The 24,410-nt window shown below is 32.5% G+C and overlaps 2 protein-coding genes across 3 annotated transcripts in view; both read left to right on the top strand.

The window, feature by feature from the left end:
* LOC106106181 (peripheral plasma membrane protein CASK-like) overlaps positions 1-640 on the top strand; it is a 4,777-nt gene extending 4,137 nt beyond the window's left edge. The window contains exon 6 of the mRNA XM_013286728.1: positions 621-640. Coding sequence (XP_013142182.1) covers positions 621-640 — 20 coding nt within the window. The remainder of the gene's footprint in view (positions 1-620) is intronic.
* A 23-nt stretch (positions 641-663) lies between these two features.
* Positions 664-24,410, top strand: part of LOC106106294 (peripheral plasma membrane protein CASK) — a 102,194-nt gene continuing 78,447 nt past the window's right edge. For both annotated transcript variants that reach the window (XM_013286855.1, XM_013286856.1), the window contains exons 1-7: positions 664-729; positions 1,952-2,127; positions 2,303-2,425; positions 2,881-3,052; positions 3,672-3,793; positions 4,267-4,347; positions 5,727-5,840. In XM_013286855.1, the coding sequence (XP_013142309.1) occupies positions 669-729; positions 1,952-2,127; positions 2,303-2,425; positions 2,881-3,052; positions 3,672-3,793; positions 4,267-4,347; positions 5,727-5,840 (849 nt within the window). In that variant the 5' untranslated portion in view covers positions 664-668. The remainder of the gene's footprint in view (positions 730-1,951; positions 2,128-2,302; positions 2,426-2,880; positions 3,053-3,671; positions 3,794-4,266; positions 4,348-5,726; positions 5,841-24,410) is intronic.

Genomic DNA, 24,410 nt, shown 5'->3' on the forward strand with positions numbered 1-24,410 from the left:
ACTAGACGATGGCCACCGAGGGGTTTTCAGTAGGTGAAATCCTACATAACCCTGCCTTCCCCCCAGAAGGCAGGGTATCTTTTGAAGATTTTCCCCCTGACACCAAAAAAAGGGCCATAGCCAATAGCTCACTGCGGGTCCTTAATATTTCTTTGTCTACTGTTCCAAATGAAATTTAATTTGTGAACAAATGTGATTTTTACAAAAATGTGCCTTTGGACGTGACCATTCTATGCCCCCCCCTCTTCACTTGATGTTTAGAGTCAACTTCGCGATTTTGGCGAATGCAGTTGGTCGTTTGTAATTTGCCATATTATGTGTTTTAAAATTCACGAAATTGTAAAGAATTGTTAATATTAGTAATTATTGTGGTAGAACTAGAAAGAGATAGATGGATTGTGTGAAAGGTGACATGATCAAAAAGGGAATGATGACTGAGATGACAGATGATATAGTTATATGGAGGACAAAAACCTATTGCGCCGACAACACGGGAGTAGGATTAGGTGGAAGATGATGATGTTGGTATTAATGTCGCCTTTTACACACTTTTGGTTTTTATTTAGAAACGAATACTTTATTCATTTTCGAAGTTAATGTTTATTACAATTATCATTCAGCGTTATTATCACGTTGTTGATATGGGCTTGTATTGTACAGAACTGGTGATGGACAATCGACCTCTTGTGGGTCCTATGGGCCAAGCGTATCTCAAATCAGATGAGTATGGTAAGATTTACCGACGAAATTGTGCCCTAACTGCATGGATATTACGTGCAAATCTCCTCGGCACATCACTCATATCATCAATGCCAGTAATGTCTTGTACAGCGGACACTATGTTCACAAGCACTGTGCAATAAACTAAAAGCACACGTTCATGTAAACACAGTTTAGTGCTAATTCCTTTTGTATCGATGTGTGTTTATTTAGAGCTCACAACAATAACACATCGCCTTTATAAAAAGCACATCAAAATATTTTTAAAAACTCCATAATCATTGTGTTTTGTTCTAGTGTGAGTTAAATGTTTTTAACTTTCCCATTCATTGGCTTGATTTAAAATTTATTCATTAAATCTAAATAACATCTAAGGCTAAATTAAATAATATTACAATTGTAATAACAGTAATTATTAATTAACAAATATTCTAATAAAACCGATAAAAGCATGCGGCTTTTGAAAAATGTAAAAAAAAAATTGACAGCATTTTTTGATATTTTATCGAAAAAGTTGCATTTGTAGTTGTGATTCATATGAACGTGTGTGTATGTGTGCGTGAGCGCAAGAACCAATCAGAACATTTGATTGTACTTCTTATTTGAATATTGTAACATGCGTTTATGTAGTCTGTATAAATCACAACTATATCTTTATTTGGCTTTCAAGTACAATAAGCACATATTATATATACATAAAAACTGTTATTTAGTTAGGTAATTTTCGCTTGAAAACTATTTTATTGAGCGATAAATGAATAGTAACTATAGCCGCAATTTAAAAATATAAATGCTGTTTAGAAAAATTGTTTACAAAATCTAAATAAATTGAAGTTAAAGTTAGTATGACTTCCACTTGCAACTTTTAAGGCATATGTTGCTTTTTGATTAATTAATTTAATTTATGTTATTTCTATTAAATTATTAATTACACTATCCTTTCCTATCTTTTTATAATTTGGAAGGGAAAGTATATTTGGCAGGGATGTATAGGAAACAAAATTAGCTTTTGTTAAATAATCGAAGTCTAACTCACTCGTAGTATTCGAGTTTACCTTAAGACGCGTGACGAAAAGAGGCTACGTAAGTCAAAAAGGTTTTAAAAACCTACATATAATGTACAAAATATTGTAGCTCTTTATGCTATATAAAAGAACGATGGCATATATTTAAGGTTGTCGCATACTAACCCCCTTTTTCTTAAAAATCAATGTTAAATGTTTTTCAACAGGTCGTATCGGTACGCCTCATTATATGGCCCCGGAGGTAGTATCCAGTCAGTTGTATGGGAAACCAGTAGATGTGTGGGCTGCGGGTATTCTCCTGCACGTGCTGCTGGTGGGCTACCTGCCCTTCACTGGAACTAGGGAACGACTCTTCGAAGCCATCTGTCGAGGAAGACTTAGAGTAAGTAGAGGAAGACATAGGCTATGTAATTTCACGCTATTTAATTTAGGGGTAAATAAAAAAAAGTAAAACGTGAGTTAAAAAAAATTACGTTTCTATAACATCAAATTTTGTTCAAATTGTATGTACAGTGTTGCAAAATAATTTGACTTTGTATATGAGTGATTTGTCGCAGTTCGACGGTCCCCTGTGGGACGACATCAGCGACGCGGGCAAGGAGTTGGTGCAGCGCATGCTGGCGGTGGACCACTCGCAGCGCATCACCATACAGGATGTGCTCAGCCATCGCTGGATACGGGTGAGATTACACTGATATTCCTGCAATTTACACTAAATTTGACAGTCTTCTGATAATCAATAGATAAAAAATGTGTTAATATTTGATTTCCATCGAAATCAACTATATTTGTCGATAATAGCGACCTCGTCCGCGCGGAATTAAAAATTTAGGAAGCAGACTATTTACTACGTTTGTGACAAGTTTCGTTAACATCCATTACGTCATTATGGAGATATAAAAACAAACATTCATCTAAAGTTTAATAAGTAATGTGTTACTCAATCAAACTGATAATATTAATATTATCTCGTAATAACTAAGAATTATATAATCTTTAATTTAGACCACATTTTGATGACTGAACTCTGATTCTCATACAATAATTAAATTTAATTTCTATAAATAATTTACTATTTTTGACCGACTACCCAAAAGGAGGTACTCAATTCGTCTGTATGTTTCTGTATGGCCAGGATCGCGATAAGCAGAACCGCATCCACTTAGCTGGTACTGTGGAGGAGCTGAAGAAGTTCAACAGCCGGCGCCGGCTGCGAGCCGCCACCCTCGCCGCTGCGGCAGTCGATGATGAGGAGGAGGAGCAGCCTGGCCGCCGGCAGGTGCTGCTGGAAGAGGCCAACGCTGCTGGTATACTTAAATTACCTTCTTATCTATAATATCGTTAAGAGGAATCATTTGCATTTTTTTTATTGAAATAACTCAAAAATTACTAGTGTGGTCGGTAATTTCGTCTTTCACCACGAAAAAGCTATGTTACTGCTGAGTAACATAGGCTTTATTTTTCATTATTTTTTAAATTACACGGACAATGTCGCGAGCAACAGCTAGTAATATTATAAAGATGAATTATATAGGTATTTTTGGATTTTTATATGAATAGAAATAACTCAAACTGACCGGCCGATTACAAAAAAACTTTAACCATCAAAAAGTTACCGCTGAGTTACATAGGCTATTTTATTTTCACGCGGGTAAAGTCGTAAATAAAGACAACTGTATCAGTAACATTAGGTTATTACTACACTAGCTGTTGCTCGTGACTTCGCCTGTATGAAAAAAAAAACTAAATTAAAAAAGTAAATAACCTTTCTAAAGGTGAAAGTCCAATAGTTTTAACGTGAATTGAATACATACAAAAATCAAAATCTCTTCTCTTTATAATACTACTCTAGAAGTACAGAGAACAATGATGTTTGTATTTGAGTTTTATTATATTAGTATAGATGTATAAATTGTATTGTACCAGCTGTGAACCTGGTGGTGGAGTCGCTGGACGACGTGGCGGTGCTGCAGGACGGGCCGCTCTTCATGGACCCTGACCTCTTCCACAGCGTGCTGGACGACCTGCAGCTCAGAGCCCTGCTGGAGGTCAGTACGCATACAGTACACGGCTCACAATATACTGGACATTGCACACCACAATCATTTAAGATATCCACTATCTTTCTGCTAAATATTAGCAATATCAAATACAGTTTTGTATCGAGTAGAGAGAATGCACATTATTTTTATCACAAGGTGGCAAACTAGTAATTGGCCACTTGAATTCGCCTAAAAGGCGAAGTGACCGCTGTCTATAGACATCTGCAATTATAGATGCGTTACATTGATAAAAGCTTTCGACGGAGGAAGGATCTATTTTCCCTTCCCATCTTTTCCTTGAAAAAAAAAAAGATATAAAGCGAAATAAAACTAAAATTAAGCCTACGGAACGCTTCAGTGTGATTCTATTCCGCTGTATTAGTGTGAAGAAATTAAAACAGGCTCTACCACTGTGATTGAATATCTACTTTATTCCTTACACATAGAGTTCATTTTCAATAGAAATGTATATAACACAGGTGTACGATCGCATCGCATGCACCGTGGTGGTGAGCAGCGGCCGCGCGCCCGCCGCCGAGGCCAGGAACAAGACGCGACAGGTGAATAAATTAGCTCGTGTTACCTTTATTATCAACAAGCTTTCGCCCGTGATTCCATCCACGTGGTATTAAAAAAAAAAACTAAGTACCCTATATGTTCTTCCAGACTATCCTCTATATCTATGCCAAATTTCATTGAGATTCTTTCAGCAGTTTATGTTACAAACTCTAACAAACATCCATCCCTCCATCCATCCATCTAAATTTTCATTTTTATAATATTAGTATGATTAGTATGATTAGTATGATAGTATGATTTACAATGAAACCCTAACAGCCGAGTACTGATACAAATGTTAAATAGTTTGTTTTGTGAACGTCTATTAGAATTGTTAGAGATTTTTTTGTGGAATTTGTAGTTTAAGACGTTACATAATTAAGGGCCTATCCCACCATTGGCTGATAGAGGCTAAGATAGCTTAAATTACGTCACTGTCAGATAAGGGAACAAAGTCCGATATTTAAATCATATTTTTTAACTGTTGGATTATTATAAGACAATTTACAAGTTGGTGGAACGGGTCTTAAATGTCGTTTTAGTGATTGTTTGTAAAATATGCAAACAGAGGCACGGTAAATTACATGTAGGTCATATTGATATTCGGCTATTTTAGCTATTTTGTGAAAACAGTGAGATAAAAGGTGATATAAAATAATGTATAGATTCAGCTGAAATATAGCGCAGAAACAGCTTAGTCCCTTTGCATATGCTAATCTGGCTATCATTTGCAACAGTTTTATACTATTTTGCCGTTAGAATAAGCAGGTGTAATATTTTTATGGTAATAAATATATGTTCTATAGCTTTCGCCCACGACTCCATCCGCGTAGAGTTAAAAACAAAGTCCATCTAAACTGGCATTTATAATGTTAGTAAGATTCTATTCCATGGGCCTGTCCCACTAAATTGTATATCTAATGTGTAAAGTATCAGATTTTGTTCCCAAATCTGACCGTGACGTATTTTTTAAGCTATCTGAGCCTCTATCAGACAGTGGTGGGACAGGCCCTTAGTGTAATATCTATACTATTATAATAAAGCGTAAACACACACTTCTTTGTTGCCTAAGATCTCAGCAATTACAGCATATTTTTGAATAACTCTTTATTTAATAAAAATCCCTACATTTACGTCACGCTTTAGGCTATATATTTTCACGCCATTAAACTTAGGAGGTAAAAATTTTGGATAAAGACCCTAATGTGGGAAAGAGACCATAAGTTGCTGCCAACATCAAGGAAGCAGGATTGCCATAGGTAATTGGTATTTTGCTGTTTGCAATTGAGAATTTAGACAAATGCAAACAATAAATTTATAATTTCATGCGGATGAAGTCGCACGCGAACAGCTAGTCTTTAATAATATTGTTGTTACGCAGGCGCTAGAAGCGGCGGCGCGAGTGCGTCCGGCGAGCGGCGCGCCCTCGCCCGCCGCCGCCGCCGCCGCCGCCGCGCACGACCTGCGCCGCGTGCTCGCCATGCCGCACATCAAGGTACATACATACATACACACACAAACAAACACTTTAATAACAACACAGATACTGAAAACTAAAACTGAAGAAAAAATTTTTTTTCGAAAAAAAAATTGAAAAAAAGATTAAAAAAAAGAACAATAGAAGACAGAAAAGCTGCGATAGGAATGCCCGAGACGGTTATTGTATATTGGACTTCAATGGAAGTGTTTTACCTTTATAAGGTTATTAGCTGTTATTGACTTTTTTTTCGTGGAAATAGTAATAAAAAATTATAGCCTTTGTATGTTACTTGGTGATGACGTATATTTTTAATGGGGAGAGAATTTTTAAAATTGGCCCAGTAGTTTTTATGCAAATCGAATACATATAAAAATACAAATCTTTCTTCTTTATAATATTAGTTTAAGTAATTAAAAACGTACAAACTTATATCATAAATGTGACCATGAAATATATTATTTTTCTGAAATAAATTACCTAACACCAAATGACATTGTTAGCCAATGAAATGTATATTTTTTAATTCTAATTTCCATTTATATTTTTTTGATAAAATGGATTATTATTGACTAGGACTTGATTGTGTGTATTATAAAATATTTGTAGTAAAAATTCGACTATTTAACACCTTTTTTTTTTTAATCTCACAAAAAATTTTCTTCACGTAGCCAATTTTAGTGCGGTTTCTTTAATTCCACAGTTGTGAAGTACGTTGCGACTATTTTTTTTTCTCATAAACCAAAAAGTTGTACATTTACAAAGTTCTAACATATTTATTCTTTCCAAACACATTTACGGTGTGTTTAATTTTTCAAATGCAGAGATACAATAGAGCTCCAACTGCGGGATACGTTGCTATGAATGGACGCTGGAATTGTATTAATAGTAAATTGAACCAATCTCGTCACGCGAATTGCGACTTTATTACAACGTAATACGAAATATCGACTTATTTTAAGCTTCATGAAATATTTATAAGTTCCCCGCAGAATCAGTCGGACGGTCCCCAGGTAAAACTCCTTTCTTACCAACCTATGGAATATAAATAGACATATGGGTTCCAATTACTTAATATTAAAACTTGCAGTACGAGTAGTAGGTTTTTTGATTTCTAAAAAATAACTATATTTTTTGACACTGTGACGAATCGTCATATATCATAGATATGTAACACCACACTGTTCTCCGTAGTTTATTATTTATTAGCTTTCGTCGCAGACTCCGTCCGTGTAGAATTAAAAAAAAACCTTTTTCTTCCAGACTATCCTTTACATCTATGCCAAATTTTATCGAGATTTATTATCCTTTTAGATTTAGGCTACAAACTCTTACAAATATCGATCCATCTAAACTTTCGCATATATAATATTAGTAACTGGTTAAGATTGCATTTAGCAAGCTTAAGCGGAACAATGTTTTCATTACTAATGATTTGTTAAAAATCCGCGACGAGCCCTTTCAAGTTAAGAGGGTTGATCATTTTTAAAAAAAATAGATGTTGCGTCATTTTTTTTTAAAGTTTGTAATTGACTCACTGTCTATATTTTTTTGGTAATCATTAAAGGGTTGATTTTTTAAGCTAAAAAAAATTATAATTTTTTTTATTAAAGCGTTAACTTTAAGCTAAAAAATAATTGACGCACTGTCTATTTTTTTGTAATCTAATAATTTTCTTGTCTCAAATAATACTTTAAATTATTGACTAAAAGTCAAAAATATTTCAGTAGTAAAATTTCAGTTCATTCAATTAATTTAGTTTATTCTTAATTTAAGATTGCATTTTAATCGAGGTTATGCGGCTATAGGGCAGGGCGTGTGGTGACGCGATAAACGACCTTAATTCGAGTTAGGTACCCTCAGTTGTTTGCGTAGGTCTTGTTAACTGCGCCGTGAGAGACTGCCGTGTTCGTTGTAAATTAAGGCCCCACCTTAATCTTGTTTCCCTTGAATAAATCTAGGATGCTACGAAACTACAAGTATAAACAAATTTATATCGCACATGAGTCGGCAAAAAAGAGATAAGCACATACAGATGTGCTGTTTTTTGCTGACTTCACCTAAATAAAAGTTGGTGTCGTATTTTATAAAGAAAGCAAGCTTCATTTTCTTACTTTATCATGTAATGCGAAAGTCTATATATCTATATATAGATGGGTAGTTTGTCATTACGTATTAACAGCTAAAGATGTAGAAATGGAATCTGGAAGAACACTTAGGTCACTAATTAATTTTTATTAAATTCCGGATGAACAGTGTCGCAGGCAAAAGCTAGTTTGTTATAATAAATGCTTTTGTCGTCAGGAGAGTTAAATGTAGAGTAAAATTAGCCTTTGCAGTATTTAAATTGGACTAATAGTTTAGAAGATATCAAACAACAAAGGTAACCGAAAAATCAGCGCACAAACTAACGATCTTAAAAATTTTGAATCTTGTATAAGTAGATTTCTGTTATTATGTAGATTACTACTAAGTTAATACTTTAGGTAATAGGTTTAAAAAGGGACGAACGTAAGTTTTGAACTTGTTAAACTCCACGCGGACGAAGTCGTGGGCAACAGCTAGCTTGTCAAAAGATGAACACCCGATTAAGTTAAGAGGCATATAAGGTAGTTTTTACCGATGTCTTTATAATTACTAATTGCTTCATACAGGTTGTAAATTATTAATGAAATGAGAATAAAAATTCAAAAGTACAAATTTAAAATTTATGAAATCTCTTTAGAGATATTTAGGAACATTGTAACTTTTTTACTTACGTTGTCAGCTCCAGTTAGGGAAAGTTGCGAAATTCGGCGATGTTTTTTCGCCTCTCATTATTCTGTTGTTGAGCTCCAGTAAGACGGTCGGTTTATTAAATTATTTTTACACAGACGTTGGCTCTTTGCTTGAACAAAATAAGAGGTAGAACTTGACGCTGATTTTTTTCAAGGCCGTTCTTTATTTAGGCGTTTCTGTGGGTTGCGTATTGCATATTATAATTTTGAATTTGTAAATATGGAAAGCACAAGCATAGTTAATTTTAAACATCTAAGATATTGGAAATAGAAAAATGTAGTAGACTGAAAGTTAACCAAAATATCTTTTATTATTGAATTTTGTCTTTGAATATGGCAAACATAGTCTACACTTCTATACTAATGTTATAAAGTGGTAAGGTTTGTATTTTTTGTTTCTTTGAATGTATTGGAATAACTCAAAAACAACTCGGTCGATTTCATAATTCCTTTACCGTTAGAAAGGTAATTTATCTGTGAGTAACATAGGCTGTATCTTTAATTTTTTTTTAAATTTCACGGAGACGAAGTCGCGAGCAACAGCTAGTAATAATTAATTTGCAACATTTATGAATACTCGTTTCTGTTGTGATGTATGGTTTAATTAAAACTGAATTTAATACTTAAAATGTAACAGTTTGAACAGTGTTAATTGTCGGGCGTTAACTAATGTTTGTCGGGTCTTTGTGAATGCTGTGCGCTTCATTTGTCATTGTACTGCAACTCTGTCTTTGTTTTAACGGTGTTAAGTGTTACTGGTCAGTGTTTTATTTTTTTTTAATATATATTATTAAACCAGCTGTTTCCGTGCTTCGTGTGTGACATTATTAAAAAATATTTACATTCCGAATTTCAATTGCATATATTAACGTAAAGTAATAACTAGCTTTTGCCCGCAACTCCGTCCGCGTGAAATTTAAAGATAATGATAAAGAAATTAAAAATATAGCTTATGATACTCGCAGATAAATTACCTTTCTAACGGTGAAAGAATTTTTAAAAACCGGCCAGTAGTTTTTGAGCCTATTTATTACAATCAAACAAACAAAGTTTTCCTCTTTATAATATTAGTATAGACAATACAATTAACATATGTTATCTTAATTGTGTTTGTGTGGATGCTGTCTATATGTGACATATCTCAAGTTTGCAAAAAAATTGTTGTTCAGAATGTTTGGAAGTATTTGAGGTCTGATTTCTTTGTGTTTCAAAGTTCTCTATATAAACCTAGACGATAAATTGTCGACGGAATTAAACTGCTTATTGACACACCCGTATCCACAACGAGAGGGCGCGTCAAGGGAACATAGCATGTTGTAACATCGTTTACTTAAGCTACATTTCAACCACAATTCAGAATATACCAGAATATAAGTTCTCGTTCTAACTACATATTTCTATACATGAACACGCTTTATACGTCTTTAAGAATTCAAATGTATCTATTTAAAAATATATATTAGTAGATTTTTGTTACTCTATACTATTATAATAAAGCGCAAACACACACTTCTTTGTTGCCTAAGATTTCAGCAATTACAGTATATTTTTGAATAATTCTTCTTTTAATAAAAAGCCCTACACTTACGTCACGCTTTAGGCTATATATTTACACGCCATCAAACTTAGGGATAAACATTTTGGATAAAGACCCTAATGTGGAAAAGAGACCATAAGTTGTTGCCAACAACAAGGAAGCAAGATTGCAAACGTTTGTCATGTCATGTCATTTTGACATTTGCAATTGAGAATTTGACAGATGGAAACAATAAAATATAGTTTTTATAATTTCATGCGGATGAAGTCGCAAGGGAACAGCTAGTTTACTAATATTTCTTTTAACCATTCCAACTAAACTCTAGGCTAGTGCTAGGATATAGTTCGCGACAAGTCGTGTTGCGGGATTCGAAACCTCTTCCGCAATATCATTATCTATACAAACTATTTGCGCTTAATATATTGGAAAAATGTTTTACCTATAAATGTGTAAAGCACTCTATTTCAGTTCAATATAAATCTATATGTCCATGTGATTTATGCATAACTCGTATCTCTTCATTTACATGTTTGTAGGGCCACTAAAATCTGCCCGTCTCCGACAGGTTTTCGCTCTTTCCATGATACGTTTTGGACTATAAACGTCTTTCGCTAAAATATGTAAATGAAAAAGGTATATGGCATTTTCTCGACCGTTATAGCAATTTACTTTTTATTACTTAGTTTATGTACCTTTGTTATTGTTATTTTAGATGTCTTCATTTAAAATATACATTACTGTTTTGTTAAGTAGTTTTAGGGATCGTTTTTATTGCATAAATGTATGGTTATATTAATGTATATATTTCAAGTTATTTTCCACGGTAAATTGGAACTCGTATCAATAGCTCTTTTGTCATGCGTGGTGGCTTATTTTTACCAAATAAAAATATTACTTTCGTTGTTCATTTATATCATCGAAAAGAAAGTAGTGACGTTACATCTCGTAAGTACGTAAGTCCGTTTGAAGACCATCATTAAGCCTGTAGCTGTAGCGGACGGAATTATTCTTGTAATGCTAAAGTACTTTGAAACAAAACTAAAGAGCATTTCAGTCTCTTAGAGGGGTCGTAAGTACACTTCGGGAGATACACAGGACGTCTAGATTCTTAGCATTGTCGGTCTTACATCTACCCAATTAGTGTCGAAATTAAGACGAACTAATGATTCAGTTGTGAACTAGTATTAAGATTTACGTATTCGACTTGAGGAATGTTAGATTTAAATTGTTTTTGTGCTATAGTTGAAGGTGTCATTACTATTATACGATATGTGAAAAGCTGTAGTATAAATTAAATTGAATGGTTATCAAATTTTATAACTCTTATAAGCTTTGTGAATATAGTCTGTGTTTTTGTAATATGTTTTTTGTAATTATTGTCCATTCTTTTGTTTTATGTCTCTGCTCATTATTTCTGCCACAAATATTTCTTATTTATAAAATAATAATCTTGCAAACTAGTTATTGTTCTTTTTATATAGTATCTGGTACTATGTATAAAATGTACGTTTATTTTACACGAGCTGTTGCCCACGACTTCGTCCGCGTGGTATTAGAAAACATAAGAACTATATAAATAACAAAAAGATACGTATCCCTCGGGAACCGGACATTTCTCGGGGATGAACCTCATCCCATGTGTACTCCAGACTTTATTTTATATCTGTGCCAAATTTCAAAAGGATATGTTGAACCGTTGCAGAATGATCGAGTAAACATTAAAAAACTAAATTAATTAATCCCACGGAAACCGTAACTATTCCCGGGATAAAAATTAGCCTATGTGTTCTACCAGGCTATGCTCTAAACCTGTGCCATATTTCTTGGAGATCCGTTAAGCCGTTTAGGCTACAAACGCTAAAAAACATCCATCCATCTATCCATCCATCCATCTATCTAAACTTTCGCACTTATAATATTAGTAAGATCTGGTACTATGTACAAAATGTATGTTTATTTTACATTTTCTACGAACGGAATGGAATAGAATTTTTCAGTATGCACAACGAATGTGTTATGAGGTTGTCTCAAACTCGTCGCATAAATAACTGGGAGATTTGAAATGAATTTTGTCTGCCAAAATGTTATTTGTAACGACAGTGTTCAAAACAGGGCCAGTAGTTTATATGATAAATAAGATTTTAACAAAAGTTTAGAACTGTTTAAAATTGTAATAACGTATCACTTAATTTCCATATCATTTTGTTTTAATGCTTTTATCCAGTTACTACTTTAGTGCTTTAAATTTTAATTGAATAAACCTGCATATACTGACTAGGTTTAACAAGTTTTCCGCCTGCAATATTATAATTGATTTAAGTCGAGCAGGCTGCCTCTTGCCGCTTCGAACTTTAACTTGCAACTTGACGGTATTAAGCCTGTTAAATCTTTTCATGTCTTTCACACTTCAAACATTAAGTAGCTACTTAATTTAAAACAGTAAATTAGTCACTAACTTATGTTTCAATGTTTAAAACTGAGAATCTATGAAATAACACTTCTGAATAATATCCGGCATTTTATGCTTTCTGTTTGTCTCTTTTATCTATACTAGTTGTTCCCGTGCGGCATCATCCGCATGAAATTATAAAAAGTGTTGCAAATGTCAAAATTACCGTCACCTTAATCACCTTGCTTTCTTAATGTTGGTAGCCTGCAGTTTATGGTCCCTATCTTACATTTTTAAAATTTATTTAACCTTAAGTTTATTAGCGTGAAAATATGGCCTAAAGCGTGTCGTAAGTGTAGGGTAATTTGTTAAAGAACGAAGTATTCAAAAATATGCTGTGATAGGATATCCTAAGACACGAAGTAGTGTGTGTTTACGCTTATTATATTAGTACAGAAGTATAGTTAATATGTTCAGATGCTACAAGCATTGTATCTTAAATGGATTTGTTTCATCTCAGTTTCGATACGACTCTACAAAGTAACACGTAACAGTACTAAGTGCAACTTTTCGCAATCTTATAAACATATTAAGGACTGAGAACTTTCTAAAATGTCAACCCTCTTTAATATAAGGGAGTAAAGTTCGCCCATGATTTAGCTTTGTGTTCTCAAGTAATGTATGTTAAAATAAGATTTATGGCTAATAGGATAGGGTTTGAACCATTTATATTAATTTTATCAAAGGATTTATTAAATCTAATCTCGTATCTTTAATACGTTTATATCGGTTAGGGTTCCTTTAGACGGAGTTTTATCATAGCATAAACGCACAGATGACTGAAGCCGATTATCAACGTTAATGTTTGAACTATTTCAGGTATGAATTCATTTTTAATCGAATATCGACGCTAAACTTTTAGTACCTTACAAATAATAAAAAAAAAATAAACACAAGCTGTGTTACTTACCGATAACGTATAATGGTAAAAGAATTTAAAATCGGCACAGTATTTTTGAGTTATTTCAATACATACAAAAATACAAATCTTTCCTTTTTATAACATTAGTATAGATCCATGCAGTCAGAAATATTCCTCAAGTATGTTGAACAAATGTTATGCTCATATACATTTTAATATAGAGTTTTGTTAGAGCACGTATTGCATAACGTTTGTCGTAAATTATGAAGAGAAAGACATAACAAAGGTGATTCAAGACAGAAGCTTTATATTTCTGAGACGTCAAGTTTGTCGTGTAACGGGCTGTGAAACGAATGAGATAGTTTTGATATTGCAACTGGAAGTTTGTTTTTAGATCCTTTTGAGTATCTAGATTTTTAAATGACTTACGTATAATCACATTTGTTTATCGAAGATTCATGAAGAAGATGCTTTGATCAAATAGGTAACATATTTATCTGACGTTTTTAATTAGTACTGTAAGTTTTAAAATTCAATATCTCCAAAATATATAACTAACAATGGATAGAGCTTTTTTCTGTGTTTAATATTAAGACAATAGACAATAGACGTCACAATTCTCTCTATTTTACCTCTTTTTTTTTAAATAATACAATAAGATAACTTACTTTAACTACTCAGAACTTTCCTTAAAGTTATCACAATTTCAAATAGAGTATTATTGCACAGCGAAATTGCAAACTTCAAAGACCTTATTCATGTCGTAGTTCAGATATTACATAGGAAATTAACTATTGTATTTCCATACTCCCTTCTATCTGTAATTTCAGTCCGGGCTTTAAAAGATGAAGACAGTAGAAACAATGGTCGTGTTGGAATAAAAGAAAATGAGTGGCATCAGAATTAAAGTTAACTTTACAATAGAAAATGAATTCACCATTTTACCGCAGTGTAATTTTTCGGAATCGGACATTTTTTTGTTATTAATTAATTTTCTCAGTGAAAGAAGTTTGTAATAAAATTTTAATTAAAAATTTTGAATATTATAAATGGTTTGTTAATGAATCGAATAGCGCAAGTGTTGATACTGCAGAATTGCTGCATTTCGAAATAATATCAGTTATATTCAACTATAGGATTTAGCAAAATTAACTAAAAATATTGATTAACTCGATGCAAACAAAAGAGCGGCTTTAGACCATTTTTTTCCATATAATGATGCCATGAAAGCGTTTAAAAGAGCGTACACATAAAGTGAAAAGTGGAGCTATTACATAAAAGTGCAAAGAAATAGGTTAAGTGCAAATCGATAAGGGATCAGGATTTGCATGCAATCTGACAGTAATAAAGATTTGCCAAATGGGTAGGAAATATATTTCCGCGACTGTACACATGTTAAAGAATTAAATCAACACATGAATTACACATACGGAACAGTAATCACAAGACAAGGGCCTAACTTAATTGGCCGTGATAAATGTATTGCACGAGACACGTCGGCGGCTAACATGATTTATGTTGATTAACTGAACAATATGAACTAGGTCGCCCTGATACTATTTTATCTTATTTGCGAAGTTCCGTGTAATATGGTTTCCCATTTCAGTGTCTATTAGATGTCTTTAACGTAGTATTTCCCACTAATCTATACTCTATACTATTATAATAAAGCGTAAACACACACTTCTTTGTTGCCTAAGATGTCAGCAATTAAAGCATGTTTTTGAATAATTCTTTCGTTAGTAAAAAGCCCTACATTTACGTCACGCTTTAGGATATATGTTTTCTCGCCATTAAATTTAGGCGATAATTTTTTTGGATAAAAACTCTAATGTGGGAAAGAGACCATAAGGTGCTGCCAACATCAAGGATGCAAGATAGCCAAGGTTTGTAATGACATGTCATTTTAACATTTGCTATTGAGAATTTGACAAATGTAAACAATAAAATAAATTTTTCATAATTTCATGTGGGTGAAGCCGCACGGGAACTGCTATTATATGATAAATTACGTACATAAGTCGGTGTATTTGAAGGAAAATAGACACCAAAGAGATCGATAGATATTGGTCACTTTAATTTAATGTCTAATTTAAATACACCCAGAAACAAATGAACTACATACAAAAAGTTTTTAAAAAGTTATCCAAAATTTCTGCATCTAAGTTTGGAGCTTTAACGGCGTGTTAAAAAGTATAATTTTCGACACGACACAAAGTTGTTAACTTTAAAGTTGTTAAAAAGTCGCAAGATCAGTTTAACATGCCGAAATTTACTTAGAAATTGCCGTTTAGAATATCTCGTCCTCGCAAGCTTTAGATTGTTACTAGTTGAAAAAAGTTTAAAACGTTCTTAATGATTTAAAATGAAATTTAAAAAGCTATATGCGGCATATACTTATCGTCACGGTCGTATCGTGTTAAAATCCGGTCTGCTGACGTCATTTATCTTATTAATGAGTCTCCAGTTAGGATTATGCGCTCCGTGTGCAAAAAACTGATACGAGGGTCGGGAAAATTATATGGAGAGGGCGCGTCGTCACGGACAGCTTATGTTTATATGAAGGTTCTAACGTTTTGAAAATTAAGCTTTATTTTGTTAAGTAGTGAGTTTGTTTGGCTCTACTGATGTACAGCTATTTAAAGGGAAAAAGCGGTAATTAAATGAAGTTTGTATACCTAATTTATTCCATATAACATGCAGCAGGAAATTGTGCATTTAATGATATGCAGCATTTATATGGAAACGAGTTTAATAGAAGTACACACGTCGTATAACTAGATTTGTTGAGTGTTTATTTGAATTAGGTTGGTTATACATGTTATCCATTTAAACTAGGACGATGGAAATATTTATAGTTGTAGCCGCAAGTAAAAGATTAAATTGCGTTTGGATAAATTATGCAAGTGTCGAACTGAAACCGAAATTATTTTCACAGCAGTTTTATTTCATTGAAATTGATAAATAAATACCAATATTTAGGTATATTTCATTGATTGAACAATGCGCGCTAATTTTTGGATAAATTTGGATAAAATTGTAATAATAAAACTAATAAACTATGAGTTATTTGTTGAACTTTATTGATTGGATGACGACTTTTGATTACAAGTATTAACTTCGAATTATTTTCATTTTTATGTCTACAACGTATACTTTATACAAGTAATGACTGTAAATGGCAGTATGAAATCTATCTATACTTATTATGATAACGCGTAAACACACACTTCTTTGTTGCCTAAGATATCAGCAATTACAACATATTTTTGAATAATTCTTTTAATTAAAAGCTCTACACTTACGTCACGGTTTAGGCTATATATTTTCACTCCATTAAACTTAGGGGGTATATATTTTAGATATCAACCCTAATGTGGGAAAGACCATAAGTTGCTGCCAACATCAAGAAAGCAAGATTGCCAAGGTTGTCATGTCATGTCATTTGACATTTGCTATTGATAATTTGACAAATGTAAACAATAAAATAAAATTTTCATAATATCGTGAAGATGAGCCGCACGGGAACCGCTAGTTTAAAAAATAAATCATGCATTCGTTTGTCATACGTTTGGTCTATACAAGGGTCGTTAATACTTCGTGCCTCCATTGTTACTAAAACATCCATATTCATTCATAAATATTACGAATCTTTTTTCCTATATGGTTTGTGTACTTTTTTCATAAACGCTGTTGCTTAATGTGTGATAAAATCGCGATTGGAATTTAAAGAGTATATTAAATACTAGGATATAATAGGATACATTTTTTGCTTGAGACAAGGAACTTTTCATAGAACAAAAATAAGAGTAATAAGAACTTAGTAGAATCCAAGCGATGATTACAGAGAACCGGATTAGAGAAATGCAAAGCGGTCTAAACCTTTTTACGGTGAAGCAAAAGGTATTTTTAATTCCTCTCAAGTTCCGTCCAGCTTTCGACAGATTGCGCGATTGCGGGTGAACATACGCTATGGAAAAAAACGTAAAATCATTTATGTAAATATTTAAGTTTTAGCAATTTTTTCCATCCTTAGAAGTTTTCAATTATGTTGTTGCGACAAAACCATAAAATACTTAGTGTTTACAACCGATTTTTTTTTTCATTTACCTCGTATAATGAATAATGTACTACATTTTGGGGTCTTATTTCTGTGTATAAACTTAACATACTCCGATGAACAGTTCGTGAACCATTGTAAAGTCAATCGACTGGAAATTGTTTGGGAGCTTCGAGAAGGTTGATAACAATATAGAGATTACTGTTACTTTATTAAGGAATCACTAACAGTACAATGATCAGTATAAGAATATGGAATATCTCCTGGTAGATTTACAGCCGCACTCAGAGATGCTAATGAACACTAAAACAGCCATTTATCGTACACTTAGTAAGAGAACTTTGTAACTATTGAAAGTCTCTGTATTGCGGTTATACATTTTTTCTATTATGCCTCGCAACAAATTTATTCACTGTTATGATTGGTATTTATTAGCTTTGACATGGGCGTAATTAAGTTTCAAACGTGATAATGACGTCACAGTAAATTGTAGCCTTATTAGCTTTATTCATGCTTGGATTTTTAAATCATTTTATAAGCTAACTAATTAAAATATTAACTGAAAAATAAATGAAAATATGCGTTTTATTTATCTAATTGAGTTAGAATAATGCGATAATTCCATTTTAATATTTTAATTAAAAATCTTACTGATATTATAAATACGAAAGTTTAGGTGGATAGATGAATGGATGTTTGTTAGAGTTTGTAGTTTAAACGGCTGAACGGATCTCTATAAATTTTGGCATAAATGTTAGAGCATAGTCTGGAAGAACACAAAGACTACTTACTTTTTTTTATTCCACACGCACCGAGTCGCGAGCAAAAGTTAGTATTATATATTAGTAAGTGTGAAAGTATCGATCGTTTATACATACTTTCCACGTATGTAAGCCTCGCGTACACATAATAAATAGGTCACCGCTTAGATGTACTTAATCAATTGTTACCCAACTTTGGAAAAATTCCTTTTATTCCAACACCGCGTATAAAATATTCTTTTTATATACGTTCCAGATGATTAATGTATTAATTAGACCCTACGGACTTACACGACCCTATGGCTGGAGTTATTAGGTAATAAATAACATAAATATGTTAAAGTGAATTATTAATCAACTTTGTTAACTCTACTGTTTTATTTATTAATTTCGAACTATACCAGTCTTGTATTAAATCTTTTATTTTATGATAGCTTTTTAGTTCTTTGATCAAAAATTTAAAGAGAACTGGTTAACAAAAGAACGAGCCACGATCGATTTGTGAATGAACGGTTCCTTATAATGCAAAAGCTTCTATGAAAGGAAATGTTTTTAAAGATTTAAACCAATTTTACTTTATGTTTTAGAAATATTATGTAAAAATCCTATGTTAGGATTTCAAGGTTTTTACGTTTGAGTAATCTCGTTTTTTGCAATGACGAAAATGACTAGTTTTGATCTCATTATCGTCATGTGATTTTCTTTGGTATCTTTTATAAGACGAGTTTATGCTCTTGCTTTTTGATAATATCACCAATTATAAGAGAATACTATAGAAATACTATTATGATGATTTTCCAATAATATAGCTGCAGAAGTTTGGTTCCACTTATATTGTGTTCGAGGCAAAGGTATAATGGTTTGATCAAGCGCTTTCCTTGAACAAGTTTGCAAGTTTGTACTGAACATAATGAGCTGCAGCTACTTGTTAGTGTTGAGTACAATTGAATGATTAAATTATCCACGAACAAACTCTTTGTGTGTATACAATTGTTATGTAACATTGTTCTTTTTCTTCTGATATAGATATCTTAACAAGTATTGATACCTATCTGTTCTGTACTAATATTATAAAGAGGAAAGATTAGTATGTTTGTATTTTTGTATGTATTAAAATAACTCAAAAACTACTGGGCTGATTACAAAAATTCTTGCACCATAAAAAAGTTATGTTATCACTGAGTAACATATGCTATATTTTTATTATATGCAGGCGAAGTCACGACCAACAGCTAGTTTTTAATATACCTTTAAAATGTCCTTCATAATAGCTTTGTGCTAATAATATAAAAGTTAATGTTTGAATAGAAATCAATAATTAGAATTTAAAAGAAAATGTTTCTATATTAGAAGGATATAAAGAAATATTAGCTGGCAAACCATTCTATACCCAATATGTCGAACTGGACTAATATACGTTTGCGCACCCTCTTTATTGGAAACATCTGTGTCCGGAAACGAAACGTATATGTTGCTACACCAAATTAGTTTATACGCAATGAATTAAATAATTCCATCTTGTTCTGTCAAACTGAATTTTTAGGCCGTCATTAACACAACCGTTATTAAGGTCACGGTGAAGTAAATTTGACTATTATATTAATATCTTACTCCCTGGAGTGCTATAGAGAAATTTTCGGTTAAAATTATTTTTCGGTATTCAATTCACTTTCAATCTTATTATAATATACCAAGCAATTTATTATTTTAATCATTGCCATAATAAAACATTTGACGGGTTAAGAAAACACTTTTCTAATTTCCTTGGAGCGTGAATGTTTGCGCTTGTAAAAAAAAATGTTTGTCCGCAAGCAAAGAGGTTTGCTCTCGTAAGTAACACAGGCGACCTGAAGCCTGAGGCGGTCGCAATTCAGGCTCCGTAAACAAGCGCGCCTATTCAGGCCTCCGAACTCCCTGCCTACAGAAATATATCGATAATGCATGTACGAGTACCGAACTATCCTTGAGTAACGCCTTTTGTTCGGGGCTCATTGTGAACCATCTACCTCCTTCCAAGTGCTCCTTATGCTAGTATCACACGAAGGTAGAATAGAAGCACAGAACAAAAGATAGTGCAGTACTGTTTGAGGTAAACTTGCAATCAAACAATACTATTTCCTAGGTTGTTGTGCAAACAATATCAGTAGGTATTATAATACTTTACAGTCCTTGTGTAACACGAGCATTAGTGTTAAATTTATTGTATAAGTGTTCTCTTTCTAATAAGGTAAAGCTTGCTTTGATTGCTTACGAAAATAAAATGTTATCCACCCATTTTTGTACATTATACTTCAAACATAATGTAACAGAATTATATCGCTTGATATGTTGTTACATGAGTGTAATTGTTACTGCATTGCATTTAAAATGCACAGTTTAATAGCCCTGATTTACGTGATCAATTACCACTAACCACTAAATACGAAACTGGCACTTAACTAATCTCAATATCTGGCATATTCCAACATGTAACTGAACTGACTGAATACTAATTCAATAACGGACAATGAATGCTTTGGATTACAATAACGAAATTGTTAAAGAGTTTTACAATTTACTTGATAATTACAGTTATAGATTAAGATCCCACTATTTAACAATGTTGATAATTTTGAAAAATCGTTTTAATATTGTTTGAATGAAAGGTAACCAAGCAATTGGTTTTGATAAATTTTTACTCGTTTAAGAATTGCAATAGCAATTAGAAAACTTGTAATGTTGAGAGGGCTCTCGTTTTATTTTTATACTCTTTATCTCTGTTTCTCTTACACAAAATGATTATCGAATCAATTTAAAGTTCGATTGTAAATAAATTAAAACTACTTTATAACAGGATTATTCGTGACATTATCATATTGGTAACTTCAAAATAAGCGCTACAATTATGTAGCCCGTGTAGTGCTGACCGCAATAAAACGGACAAGCGGAAGGAAATTTTTCATTTGATATTCTATTTTATGGCTTCACTTGGATGGTCTTTCAAGGGTCTTGGACATGTATGCGTATAGAAAAAGATATTTATATCAAATTTGTGTCTGAATGTATTGTTGTGATTTATGACGATAAATTTATTTAGTTTTAACGTACTGTTTATGTAATATTTATTACTAGCTTTTCCCCTGCGGCTTCATCCGCATGAAATTATGAAAATTTTATTTTATGTTTACATTTGTCAAATTATCAATTGCAAATGTCAAAATACCAATTACCTTACTATGGCAATTTTGCTTTCTTTTCTTCATGTTGGCAGCAACTAATGGTCTCTTTCCCACATTAGGGTTTTTATTCAAAATATTTACTCCCTAAGTTTAATGGCGTGAAAATATATAGCCTAAAGCATGACGTAAGTGTAGGGCTTTTTAATACAAAAAGAATTATTCATACTTATGAATGCTACAATTGTTGACATCTTAGTCAACAAAGAAGTGTGTGTTTACGATTTATTATAATAGTATAGATAGATAAAAACATCTAATTACTGGTGTTCTTATAACTCTGCGTTGTAAAGAAAAGTCAGTCACAAGGGGATTATAATGAAAGTAGGTAATATGAAGCTAAATGAACCACGTTATATCGATTAAGTTCTCTGTAATAAAAACTCACTAACTTTACTTTTACATATAATGTTAAATACCCTATGATTTCCTTCAGGCTAAGCTCTACAACTATGCCAATATCATGGAGATCCATTCAGTCGTTTAGGAGATATCTTCTAATATCTATCCAGATGTACAAACTTGTATAATATTAGTCATTTAACAAGATAGACATAAAATATTTATCTCCACTACATAAAGCGTAAGCTAATGGTTTACCTGATTCTGCATAAGCATCTCTATAATTAACCCTCGTTTACTTAAGCTTTATAAAAGAGCCTAATAAATTTTATTAAAACCTTAAACGCAATTTGAAGAATTCTGCCGCAACTACAAAGAAAATGCTCCTTAAGATTTCTAGCCGAAAAGTTTCGTTAAAGTACATTGCTAATTGGCTTCCTCTTTCTCGATCTCTATAACAATTCTGTTAATCGACAAGTATTATAGTAATGTGATAATAATGACCCTGAAATTAATACTCGGAGTTAACATTACGACTGTCTTAATAAGTAAGCGTATTTATAAAGTAATTTAATAATTTAATCAAACATTACTCTATGAGAATGTGTCGATTTTGTAAACCACTGAATAATGAAGCGAAGTTTTTTTGGAATCTGCTGTTGTGAAGATATATTTTTATTTCTCATGAATACATAAAGAACTGTAGCGATGTGACAAAAAAGTGCACATTTTTTATTAACGCTTAACCTAAAACAAAATATTTTATCTGTCAATAAGTTTATTTTATTTTAAAATCAATTACATAATTCGAATTTGTATTTTGTGGGAAACAGCACATGCCGCATTAAAGTCTTGCCGTTTCGGGCTAGGCCTTGGGGCTGTGTGGGTGAATGAGGCGGGGGATGGTCCGCGCAGCCTCCGACGCGGCCGCCCGATGCCAGTCGACGCCGCGCCGCGAATGCTACCCCACGCAACCTCTGTACCGACCCCTAAATAATAACCAAATAGTGTCACTATAAACGTGTTAACTTTATTGCAGTAAGTGATACTGACCTTATAGTGACTTATTCTACCCATATCATATCAACCATCTCGAAAGAAATTCTAAATATTGGTCTTATAACCAAGGTTGTGCGTTGTTAGGAGGCAATCAAAGTCGTCAGTGGCACGGGTACTGAAATTTATTTTATGTAGTCACCTGCAAAGTCTAGAGGTCGCGATGAGATTATCGACAAGAGTCGCTGTGCGCGCCAACCACGCGTTATCGTAAGCTAATATGAATAATTTAATAACACCGTATTTATGTCAGATAATAAAACAAATTACCTATTTTTTTTTAATATAATAGACGTAGTAATGTTGACAGACCGTTTCTTTTTATTGAATACCAGATGTCAAACACAATGTGATGTTTGCGGTACTCTTTGTCGATTTTCGTGTACACGCCGCTTCACTACCTTTGTCAGGGCTAATATTCACAAGCCCCTATACAGCGTCTGTGAACAAATATTCCTCTATCTTTTTGTTTCACGTATACTGTAGTTAGGTATACATTGATTTAGTGAAGAACCAAATATATCTTTTAACTATTCTATAGGTATTTTTGTCTTAAGTAACATTACTGTTTATTTTTTGTTATGAAACGATTAAAATTCTTTTTCCTTGTAAAGTTAACAACAAAATATTTATAATCGTATAGTCTTGTTTTTCCTATTCTCTGTAATTAAATTAGATATGCATATTCTAAAGTTTCTTATAGATTGTATCGATAATATTTGAATTGGAACCTATGAATTTATTTTCCAATTACTATTAGTAAATACCAAAGCAAATCGAATGATCGATGGAAGAATAAAATGAAAAACAATGAACCGTTGAACAGCAGTCTTGCATTGCGACCGAGCGGTAACCTTTTAAGCGATAAGTGTTCAAGAAATTGAAAAGGATTGAGTTTGTGCTGGCAGCCCCGTTTGTCGGATTAAATTGGCTTAGTTAGTTATCTTAGTATTGTTCTTGTATAACAGAGCTTATTGCAAAGTCTGTCTCTCAATTTAACAAATATTTATTGTATTAATAACATTATTAGAATATTTATAACATGTAACAAACAATATATTACAAATGTTTTAGCGCTACATATATGTCTACTGTATATTTATACATACAGTTAACAAGAGCGACGTCTTCATATTTTAGACGTCCTGTGGACTTCTGCATAATTAAGGTGATATCTTGCTACTTCAATATTTATGACATTCTTTTCTTATTTGACTTTCTTCTATCACAAAAAGTCGGGTTACTATAAAATTCATAGTTTTCTTTTAAATCTATTGAATAAATAATTTTATAACTCGTAATATATCACTACATTAATAAAGTAATATAAATAATTAAATTACTTGGTTCTACTTTTGGATTGGGCCAGTAAAGAGTATAATAAAAGATGATCATGGTGACTCATTGGATGTCATATTTCCCATTCTGAGTCTTAAACATAAATAAAATGATAGAAGTTCTTTAAAAATATATATTTTGCTATAATAATTGTTAATAATATGTTATATGTACCTTTGGTTATTACAATG

Source organism: Papilio polytes, unplaced genomic scaffold (assembly GCF_000836215.1).
Source record: "Papilio polytes unplaced genomic scaffold, Ppol_1.0 DF822289.1, whole genome shotgun sequence".
Lineage (NCBI taxonomy): Eukaryota > Metazoa > Arthropoda > Insecta > Lepidoptera > Papilionidae > Papilio > Papilio polytes.